Here is a 12,388-nt window from a genome sequence, read left to right as displayed (position 1 = left end):
AGCGTCCCAAGTTATTTTGTTCATTTGCACCTATTATATGGACATAGGACACAGTTTAACGTCCCATTTGAAGGACGAGCTTGTGTGTATCAACTCGCAACTTCCCGACGAGTATAAATCATTACCGTCGCGACGTCTATTTACTAGTAATAGATACGCATACGTTCATCATGTTAAGACTGATTAAGGTTTAAGCCTATTTGTTAGTACAGTACAGATGGTTTGCCTCTAAGTATATGAGACTATAGGCATACTAGCTAAATGCAATCAACAGCTTTCATAGAAGTAGGTCGCAAAAATACTTTTTTTTTGTTAGTTGAACCGGTTGAATTCATTTGTATATCATTATTATACAATAATAATGAAAATGAAACAAATAAAAATCAATTACCTTTAATTTTTCAAAACGTACAAACAAGTATAAACGATATTTGGATATGTACAGAAAGAACTCGAACCAATGCCTCTAAAATGCTAGTCCTATTCTCTTACCATTATACCGCTTTAATGAAAACATTTATATGCAACATCATTAAACTTTTTTTTTAAATGTAACAAAACATTGTGGCTTTACATATTAGATATTGGTTATTAATTATTATTATCAAAGGATTTTATTTTTATTCAAAAACCATTAGATTTTATTAATAGAATATTACATATTTATAATGGCTGAGTATAGCAATAAATAAATAATTACTTTTCGTCAGGGTTACTTAACAATACAATATTAATAATGAACACATGTACTTTTTTTCATAGGCTAATTACACCCTTGGCCCAATTTAGCATCATCACTTAATTACTTTAATTCATAGTGCAGTCACATACGTTCCCCCTGGTCTAATTTAGTATCAACATTACATGTCTGGTGTAGGTTTCTATCATCTGTTTGACCCCTGACCTGACCCGATTTTATCAAGATTTAAGAAAGCAAGATTACTGGGGGTTTGTTTACTCAAGCGTAACATAACCCGAAGTATAAAATTCATAGTTGATACATGTTATATTCACATGGTAAATTTTTTATACAGCGAGATTGACATTTTGATAAAAGGATATCAATTCATAATTCTGTTAATGATCCTGAATATAAACTAAAACATAATCTTTACATAATATACTTTAATTGGGTGACGATGTATTATTTTACATTTTAAGTTAATCGTAATTTAATTACAAGTAACTTAAGCTATTTCGTGTCTATAACCTCATTAATACATCCTATGTCTTAATGATTTTTTCCCTTTTCATCCCATTTGGACTACAGTCACTATTGTGGTTTCCATAACAAAGTGATTTAAAGCTCTGTCTACTATCAAAATACAAACAAATGTGATGTGCCCAAATATGGTAGTGATATGCTTAAATATGGTAGTGATATGCTTAAATATGGTAGTGATATGCTTAAATATGGTAGTGATATGCTTAAATATGGTAGTGATTAGCTTAAATATGGTAGTGATATGCTTAAATATGGTAGTGATATGCTTAAATATGGTAGTGATATGCTTAAATATGGTAGTGATATGCTTAAATATGGTAGTGATATGCTTAAATATGGTAGTGATATGCTTAAATATGGTAGTGATATGCTTAAATATGGTAGTGATATACTTAAATATGGTAGTGATATGCTTAAATATGGTAGTGATATGCTTAAATATGGTAGTGATATGCTTAAATATGGTAGTGATATGCTTAAATATGGTAGTGATATGCTTAAATATGGTAGTGATATGCTTAAATATGGTAGTGATATGCTTAAATATGGTAGTGATATGCTTAAATATGGTAGTGATATGCTTAAATATGGTAGTGATATGCTTAAATATGGTAGTGATATGCTTAAATATGGTAGTGATATGCTTAAATATGGTAGTGATATGCTTAAATATGGTAGTGATATGCTTAAATATGGTAGTGATATGCTTAAATATGGTAGTGATATGCTTAAATATGGTAGTGATATGCTTAAATATGGTAGTGATATGCTTAAATATGGTAGTGATATGCTTAAATATGGTAGTGATATGCTTAAATATGGTAGTGATATGCTTAAATATGGTAGTGATATGCTTAAATATGGTAGTGATATGCTTAAATATGGTAGTGATATGCTTAAATATGGTAGTGATATGCTTAAATATGGTAGTGATATGCTTAAATATGGTAGTGATATGACATCATAATGTCCATATATTGACTCATCACATTACATAAAGTTTGATATAGTGTAAACAGAGCTTTACAGATAGGGTTGTTAGAATAGCCCAATACAGTGATTAACAACAGAGCCACCTATAAATTAAAACTGAATATTTATGGTTTTTGAAAATGTTCAATTCCGAATTTCATGATCTTTTAAAATTACCAATGTACAACTTTTAATTCATTTATCATAAATATTTATTTAAAGTTAAAATTTATGAACATTTAATGACATAAATTCATCACCACATTGTTGATAGAGTAGTAAAAGGTAAAATTGTTCAATGTTAAAAATTGTTTGTCATAAAAATAATTATTAAGTTTAAAAAAAATTCATCACCACATTGTTGATAGAGTAGTAAAAGTTAAAATTGTTCAATGTTAAAAATTGTTTTTCATAAAATTATGCTGAATTTAAAATTTAACAATGTTAAAAATTGTTTGTCATAAAAATATTTTAAAGTTAAAATTATGCATGAATACTACTGATAAATAGCATTGTTGATACAGTAGACTAGGATGGCCTAGAGGAGGAGGGCAGATGCGATCCCACTGTGAAGCTTGGTTACGCACTTTAATTCAATTGACTTTACCATGTCTCATGTGATGATATCTATGGTATGAGAGAAAGCTTTTAGTAACATTCTCATAACATTACATCATCTAGTAAGATGTTGGTCTTATTTTTGTTGGTTTAAAATTATATCATCATGCTTGTGGAGTATGCATTTGTTGGTAAAATGACAATATTCTGATATTGATGTTGGTCTTATTTTTATTGGTCTATAGCCTTGTCTATACAGTACTATCAAACTTAATGTGACAAAAAATGTGATGTGCCCATATATAGACATGATGATGTCATATCACTACCATATTTGGCCAAAATTCTCATAACATTACATCATCTAGTGTGCAGCATTTGTTGAGTATGCTGGTAAAATGACAATATTCTGATAACTGAGTTTAGTCTTATTTTTCTTGATCTATAGCCTTGTCTACACTATCAAACTTTATGTTACAACAAAATGTGATGCGCCCATATATAGACATGATGATGACATATCACTACCATATTTGGGCATATCACTACCATATTTGGGCACATCAGACTAGTTTGATAGTGTAAACAGAGCTTTAAATTATATCTTCCTACTTTTGGAGTACGCAGACTTGTTGAACATGACGTGAATAAATATTAGCAAAGCTAAGTCATATAATAACATGAAGATTTTTTTTAGTCTTTTTAAAACAGGTAAAAAAATGTCCAGCTGATTTTATAAAAAATATGATAAAAACTTTATTACAATTATCTTCAAATTAAGTTGATGTATAACAATACAAGATATTAAAGGATTTTAGTTGTAAAATTTCTAGTGTTATAGAATATAAACGTTTGCAGCAACATTGCTTAAGTAATTTTTCATGATTATTATTCTGCTTTACCGATAACTGAAAAAAAGTAAGGTTATCGATGATTTTTGTTGTTGTTGTTGTTGCTTTATATTTTATGACAAACACCAGTAGAAATGTTTTACCTGGCGCAATAACACTAACAAAACCAATACAAAATGTATTATCATCTTTGATATAGAAATTTGTTTAATATCCCTACTGGCATACAATTTTATAATGAAAATTTACATAATAATAATAATGATTTATCTTAATTGATTGTTGTTGTTTCTCATCTCATCATTATTGTAATGTATTCTTGTATTTCCTGTGAAGGATGGAATAATAATAATAAGTAGATTTATATAGCGCAAATAAACGATGTCTCTATGCGCTCGACAATAAAGAGAAAGAGTGGAAAATAAAAGGAAGAGTACAAAAAGACAAAAAACATCAGGCTAGCACCCAAACCGGAGTATGGGGATACACCATCACTGCTAACTGGGAATAAGTGTGTATGTACCCCAGTTAGCATCGGTGAAGTCTTGATCTTTTTAGGGATCCAATGCCTCCTACCCTGAAGTTTATCTGTATATAAAGAATAACAAAATCCATGTGTTTTATTTTTCATATTCAGCATGTTAGTTTTAATATGATTTGTTTACATTTGTGTTTAATACAGGGTATCACATTGAAGATGAGCGAGGACAAACGCTGTCTCGTAGCACGTATCATGCACGGTGGAATGATCCACAGGCAAGCAACGCTTCACGTCGGTGATGAGATCCGTGAAATCAACGGGGTCAGCGTAGCAAACCAGACTGTCGACCAACTTCAATGTATGCTTAGAGATTTACGCGGTAGTATAACTTTCAAGATCGTCCCTAGCTACAGAAGTGCACCTCAGCCGTGCGAGGTAAAAATACATTTGTAATGTAATTTTTTTCTTAGATATGAATTTTCATCAATGTTGTTTCATAAAATTGACAATTTTTTTCTTCAAATTATGTCACCAATTTAAACACTGACATTTATTTAAATTTATTCAGTTGAATATAAATTTTTAAATATAAATCCAAAATGTTATGATTTATTTTATTTTATGAAATTTACAAAAGGCTTTATTAAAGATTCCTAAGGTTCCTAAACGAAAATTTATTTTACTTTTGGAGACTTTTACTTTTGTGTGAGGAGACAATTAATTTCAATCTACTATATGAATCCCTTCACAGTATACAGAAATAGTACAAAAAATGTATTTTCAAGTAATATATTCACATATTATCATAAACACATTTTGTAATAAAATGCTTTTTATTTTAATTTCTGCCACCAACCTTTTAGTTGTTCACATTGCCTGAAAAGAAGAATGTTCATTCCACTTTATTTTGATTCAGCTCACGACACATGGCTCAATTTTGTACTAGCCCAGCATAAACCAAATCCGGGCTAGTGACACTAGTAATCCCAACAAGACTCACATAATACCTTCCAACATGTATTTGGAAAATAGAAGAATTACATAATTTTTAATATATTTTTCGGGCTACCAAATTCCATGTAGGTCATTGAGTATACAGTTTTCGTGGGCTCATGAAAAAAGACACTAGACCTACGTTTTTTTGACCTAATTTAAGGTCACACACTACATTTTATGTAAAAATAAATACTATATGGACCTATTGCGATGTTTTATTTCGTCTTTAAACGGTTAAAAATGTGAAAAATAAGTCGATTCTAATAATTTTAGCAGCCCGCTATAAATCTCAACATGCATTTCTCACGCAGATTGATATTTTCATATCGTGATGAAATGCACCCACTTTGACCAATCGTGTGAAAGGATAAACAAATAACAATAAATACAGTAACTTTTCAGCAAAAATACCAAGTCTTCCCTAATTTGTATTTTGCCAAAAAAGAAAAGACAATTAATTCAACGACGAGACAACGTCAGGCTAGGCCTATAGCTAGTGGACGATGTTCTTGCGTTACCGTTCTTTACCAGCTAGGCCTACAAAACTAAGCCTAACTAAGCTAGGCATAGAAACATCTATGAGAGAACTTTTGACGCGAGCTACTTAGGTAGTTCATTGCTTAATAAACCTTAGAACGCACATTTAACACAAGAAATGACCTGGTTTAATGTTTTCAAAGTTATATGCATTATTTTTTTAACAAAACATCAAATTATGCAGGTCTAGTGTCTTTAAATCAAGCCCTGTATATTCTGTACTTTGGTATAAAGGAATGACATTGGATCAGATTCATAACTGATCAAACAGTACCTTTTCAGTACCATTACCATTGACATATTAATACATTGGCTAGAGGGCGAACAATTGTTTCCAGTGTGGTCCGTATACTTGCCCTAAATCTTTTGTATTGTTTTTTTTGTCTTTATTTCCAGCAAACAATCAAGATTAAGAATAAAAAAAACGAGGTGATACCGAACATAACCATTTTATATATGATTTCGCACATGTGTGCCATATTCACTTGCATTTATAAAGCGTTTTGTACCATATGTACTAACACATGCCATATATGTCAAAAGCACTATGAATTTCTATAATACATAATAATCATACATGTGTATTATATTTATCCATATGTGCATCCATATATCCATGTGCAATATTTTCACATGAGTACAATTTTAACACGCGTGCTATGTGCTACCATATGCGTGCCGTTGACACATGTGTTACGTGCATCCATATGCGGCGATTTACACACATGTGCCATGTTGTATGGCTTCATATGGTGCATATAGCACACATGTTGTTTTATTTCCATTATACCAATCCATTTTAGCACATGTGTTTTTATGCATCATATGTACTCCATACAATATTATTGTTACTGTTAGCACCCCAGGATTGATTGCATTACATTATATAATAAAAAATTCCACATTTTTTGTTTTATTTTTCTATATATTTAGTATGAATGCCAGTCCTTTAGAACACAGCATTTCTGTGTTTTTTCTCGTTATTTAAAACATTTTGTCGTGTCTGTGTTTTTGCCCATATATTGCTATATCTGTGTTCATTACAATTCTATAAATGTTGCTGTTTATATACATATTTTTTCATTTTTTCAAATTCATATTTGCATCTATATTTAAGCATATTATTGAATGATTGATTGATTGATTATTGATTCTTACGACAGATTGAATTCTTTTGATTGATTTATTGTTAGTTTTAATTAGACTGATGTGATAGACTTGTGTGGTCAAATTCATTTTCACTCATTTTCTTAATTTGAAGGATAAATTTGATAGAAATTATTTAACTATTTATGAAGTTTGTTTTTAAAGATTAGAATTATTTTTTTATTTATTCAACTTCTCACTAAGATGTATGTACATTAGTCGAGGATGTGGACCAACAGGAAGTAAACACCTAAAACGGTCAAGTCCCAATCGCTCAGTGACTCTGTGTGACAGTGGCCGAGTTTGTGTGAATAGTATTGAATGTGCAATATAGTCCTTAGTGTCGGATATGTCTACGGCATTCATCTTTCTCTTTATGTTTGTTTATTCATTGTAAACATACCAATAATAGATTTGAACCTAGGTGAATGAACGGTTATGTTTAGATTGTCATTGCTATATGAAGGATTGGCATCTAACTTAGTATTACGTGAGATGAACTAGTATCACCAGTGTGTCAACTCCATATTGTATGTCGTGCACCCCGGTGTGGTGGGTTCTGTATAAGTGTGAAAAATGACTGTGGACGCATTATGATAGTTTTCTCATAAAATCAAGTCAACTTTGTGAAAATATGAATAAAGAAATGTTAGATGGAAAGTAGAACACATTTGATGAAGTAAAGAATGATATATGAAATAAAGGAGTGAAAAAGGAGGAAAATCTATAGTTAAGCTGTAAGTACATTAAGTGTAAAATTTGATAATGGGACGATAAATGAGGTTTTATATTATATTGCAATCTATCAGTGTTTATGGTTTCAATGTTTGAGCACTTTCTATTGGTTGGTCATGTGTGTCTATTTGAAGTAACAAAGTTTTGTTTTATTTTTCTCCGTTAGATTTATGTAAAGTCCCAATTTGAATATGACCCACTGACTGATGACCTAATTCCTTGTCAGCAAGCGGGTCTGCCATTTAAATGTGGTGAGATCCTTCAGATTATTAGTAAAGATGATCATAATTGGTGGCAAGCCCGTAAAGAGGGCGCGCCACTCAACGGCACAGCAGGACTTATCCCATCACCTGAACTTCAAGAATGGTATGTTTATATTGAAACACGATTTTGGTATATAATAAAAATATTGTAATATTGTAACCAACTCTTGTTTTCGGTATTACTATTAATTATTAATTTGAAATTCCGAATTCTAAAGCAATGCTTGATCAAAGATGTAGTTTTAATGTAGTTTAAAATCATTTGTTTTTGTATTAGGAGAGTAGCATGTTTAGCAATAGAAAGGGCCAAAAAAGAACATCAAGCGTCATGTACATGGTTTGGTAAAAAGAAGAAACAATATCGTGATAAGTACTTAGCGAAACATAATGCAGGTTAGTTTAAATCAAATTTTATTTAATTTATTTTACTTAAATTGTGAATTTTTTTGTTTTGGAAAGATAATCGGGAGTTGATGCAGACCGTGTTATTTGAAAATTATAGGTGTGCTACAAATTGCACTCCTTATACATTCAGGGGTGATGTAGGTGTGCTTTTTGTAATTTGGTGTGTGGAAGTTTACCAAATGTAAGCGTATTGTATATCACACACCTCAATGGCAGTTTAGGAGTGTGTTATCGTGAGTGATCGCACTCGCTCGCCTTAAAAGACAAGGCCTGTTGATGTATTATTTTTAAGAGCGCAGGTATCCGCTTCCAGTGTGCTGATGAGTCAGAAGGTGTGTTTATTTTTGCATTAATATTAATTTTTGAATATTAAGTTTTCACCATGATATTTATTTATTCTCTTTTCCATTACTGTAATTATTTATGGACATATTTATTAATTCATTCAAATATTTTTCTTTTCTTTAGTCTTTGATCAACTAGACCTAGTGACTTATGAAGAGGTTGTACGCCTACCAGCTTTCATGCGTAAAACACTCGTATTGCTAGGGGCACATGGCGTTGGACGACGCCACATCAAGAACACCCTCATCACAAGCCATCCAGACAAATATGCTTACCCTATCCCTCGTAAGTTATACTTCCCTCACTCTAGTAGTATATTCTTTTCGAGGGCGTGTAGCGCAATGTGTTGGTAGTTAGGACTACTGATCGTAAGATTGTGGGTTCTAATCCAATGCTCGTCGCATTGCTTTGTAGCCTTAGGCAAGATACTTTTCTTGTACAAATGTGTACTTGGTAGATTCAAAGACAAAACGTTGGGCTTATTATTAGCTGCATTATGGGAGTATGTTTGATGAGGTTTACAACATTAGGTGCTTTATGAATCCAAGATATTATTATTTTATTTACATCTGTAATTGATTACTTATTCCGTTGTACTTTGTGTCATGCATTATTGTTGCTAAATGACATAAGTCGGCGCACATTTCACAAGTTATTATCTAGCCAGCAAATGCCGTCTGAAATTTTTCCTTACTCTCCAGACAGATTTCTTTTTAATCTTATAGTGCACAAACGCCCACATAAATGATTGGTCTGTATAACACTTGTGCAATATTTTAAGTCCGACAGCTTTTTCCCTGAAAAAGAAGCAGTAGTAATTATTTGAATATTTTAATTGAGACTTTCTGTTTAAGAAATTGATTAGTTTTGAATTAATACACTAAAAAAAAGTTAATTATGAACTTTGAACTTTCAGACACAACACGACCAATCAAAGTAGAGGAGGTAGATGGGAAGAATTACCATTTTGTCTCTCAAGACGACATGATGAAGGACATCGCAAACAACGAGTACTTAGAATACGGAACACACGAGGATGCTATGTACGGTACAAAACTAGAGACAATCAGGCAAATTCACCGCAATGGTCACATGGCCATACTAGATGTTGAACCACAGGTAACGATATTTTAAACAAGGGTTTAGCTGAGATGTTTTCATGGTTCTGTGGTGAGATGATGGTACATTCTATTAGATAATGGTACAGTCTAAGATAATGATATAGTCTAAGATAATGGTACATTCTTAGATGATGGTACAGTCTAAGAAAATGGTACAGTCTAAAAAAATGGTACAGCCTAGGAGTACCAATTTCAAATGTAATTACTGTCCTAATAGGTGGTACTCTGTTAATAGAGAAACATCAAACGTGCAACATGCTCTATAGAAACAAAATCTTTAGAAGTGGAGTAGTTTTGTCCTTCGATGGGATTCGAACCCCGGGATTGGCACCAATCGTCTTCAGCTGCATTCGCATATTGTAAACTGTATTCTATACAAAATGTAAGCGAAGAAAAGAAAACACCTAAACACACACAAATTTAGTTTTACTTAACGGTTATTTTCCATTTCCAGGCATTGAAGATTCTGCGATGTGCAGAGTTTGCACCTTTTGTTGTGTTCATTGCTGCTCCAACTATTTCTAATTTAAATGGAGAGGTAAAGTTTTGCTTTTCTTTTGGTACGAAATTGGAGGTTGGAAGCGGTAGAGCTGTACTAGTAATATATACTCCTACTCAAAACTATCCAGAAAAATGATTTCTTTACAGTTTTAAGGAATATTTTTTTAGCTATATATGTACAAGTTCAAATCATGGGAAGTAGATTACATAGTTCTCATCATCTGCATGTATTTCATCATTATTTGAGAGTTTGACAGTGCCAGATAAATATATGGCAACATTTTCATTCCCTTCATATATTTTCACAAAACATGACTTGCCATATCGACTAGGACTAGTTTGGTTGCCATAGAAACTGTATGACCTATGTCGACCTTGAGTTGATGCGAAAATCAAACCAAAATTCTGACATGCTGACGAGAATTCCTTTGGACTTTTTGACTTGGTTTACATCCAAAAAGTGATGGTTATAGGTTTATTTAATTGTTTCCATTTTTTCATCATTTTAGGGCGATAGTAGTTTAGAGAAACTCGCAAAAGAATCCGATCTTCTAAAACAAGCTTATGGTCATTACTTTGATTTAACAATAATCAACAACGACATTGATGAAACCATCCGAATACTGGAATCAGCAATTGAAGAAATATGCACAACACCTCAGTGGGTACCCGTCAGCTGGGTATACTAAACATTGAGGGCACTGTTCTCAATCGTCATGGTGCAAGTCGCAAACAGTCCTTTGTTTTTATTGGAATGGTGCAAACCAACTCAGAGGTTTTTTGTCCAAAAAAACTATGTTTTGTTAATTGTTTTGAGTGAATATTAGATACTGTATATTAACACAAAGACAAAATATCTAAATAAGTTTTGATAATATAAATATAATCAATAATTAATTGAATTATTGAAAGTAATTCAAAGATTTTTTACCTAATTAAAATTTGCTAATTATGATTTGTTACTCATTTACCATGAATTGGATTATAAAATGGAGCCCTCTATAGCTTTACATATACGTATTAATTTAATATTCTTCATATTATTTGGTGCTTGAATTAAAATTATAATTTATTTGATTGAGAAACAAAGCAAGAATTGAACATAAATATAAAAAATGATTTTAATAAAAAAAATTAATATTAAAAACCATGAATATTATATATTACAACTCTGCTCATCTACAGTCATGATAAATGTACGTAAATACAAAGTTTGGAATGCAAAAAAAATTGCAGCAGATTGCATAACAATTATAAATTTACATCCAAATTTTATATAAAATGTTGAGTTTTAAAGTAATGCTATTGAGAGCTCTATATATTTAATTTGTAACACGTCGAGTAATGTATGTTTAAAAGGATAGTTTGATAACAATTTCAAATTTCATCACATTCAAGTTGTAGTTATTATCTTATTTTTTAACTAATTTTTGTTCAGAAAAGAATGGAAGATATTAAGTATTTCAGTTTGGTTACTGTTACTTTGTTATCATTGCCAGAGTAATATCTGATGCCTGTATACTAGTAGCAGGGCTTGCAGAATGCTGGACATTAAGTTGCTCTTTGGGCAACCAATGTCTACTATCTGGTTTTCCCAAAACAATTTTTACCTGCCTATCTTTTTTGAAGAAAAATTATTAAAATAAATAAATTCTCCATTTACCTCTCGATTTACTGTAAGTGTATAGGTACAAGTAGCAGAAATTAATCATATATTATGATCGTTGGGACTTTTTGGATTTTGTTGTGGCTGGTGATTCTTCAAGCCCATACTAGATACTTCATCATCTGTCTTTAACACAACACTGTCTCTCACACACCAGTCAACAGTAACCAGCTTAAGTAGATTGGAATGCAATTTCTTAAAAATAGAAACTGGTAATAACATGACCAGAACAACAATTTTATTTAACGTAGGGAGGCTCTTATATTGAAACAAAAATTAACATGAAAAATTATGACAAGTCTGTAATTTAACAAAATGTTTGTGATTTGTAGCGGAAGTTATTCAGGTTAAGTCGAAATGCATTATTAATTACTAAATCTGACTGGGATTTTTATATGTAAAAAAATTTGAACAAAAATATATATATTATATTGTAATGGTAGCTTCCAACTTGTCATTTCGGGAATTCCCCACAATAATGTCATTCTGGGAATTCCCCACAATGGCATTCTGGGAATTCTCTTTCTTTCAAACTTGAAAATTGTACAGTTTACTTATCAAGTCTATTTAGACTTTTATCATTTAT

At 31.4% G+C, this 12,388-nt stretch overlaps 1 protein-coding gene across 2 annotated transcripts in view; it reads left to right on the top strand.

Moving 5' to 3' along the window:
* LOC140048663 (peripheral plasma membrane protein CASK-like) overlaps positions 1-10,978 on the top strand; it is a 102,818-nt gene extending 91,840 nt beyond the window's left edge. For both annotated transcript variants that reach the window (XM_072093434.1, XM_072093433.1), the window contains exons 16-22: positions 4,289-4,522; positions 7,668-7,867; positions 8,042-8,157; positions 8,638-8,799; positions 9,431-9,633; positions 10,090-10,173; positions 10,646-10,978. In XM_072093434.1, coding sequence (XP_071949535.1) covers positions 4,289-4,522; positions 7,668-7,867; positions 8,042-8,157; positions 8,638-8,799; positions 9,431-9,633; positions 10,090-10,173; positions 10,646-10,825 — 1,179 coding nt within the window. In that variant the 3' untranslated portion in view covers positions 10,826-10,978. The remainder of the gene's footprint in view (positions 1-4,288; positions 4,523-7,667; positions 7,868-8,041; positions 8,158-8,637; positions 8,800-9,430; positions 9,634-10,089; positions 10,174-10,645) is intronic.
* The last annotated feature ends 1,410 nt before the right edge of the window (positions 10,979-12,388 follow it).

Source organism: Antedon mediterranea, chromosome 5 (genome assembly GCF_964355755.1).
Source record: "Antedon mediterranea chromosome 5, ecAntMedi1.1, whole genome shotgun sequence".
In the NCBI taxonomy this organism is placed as follows: Eukaryota; Metazoa; Echinodermata; class Crinoidea; order Comatulida; family Antedonidae; genus Antedon; species Antedon mediterranea.
The sequence above is the reverse complement of the archived record's forward strand: the minus strand, read 5'-3'. Positions and strand labels throughout refer to the sequence as shown.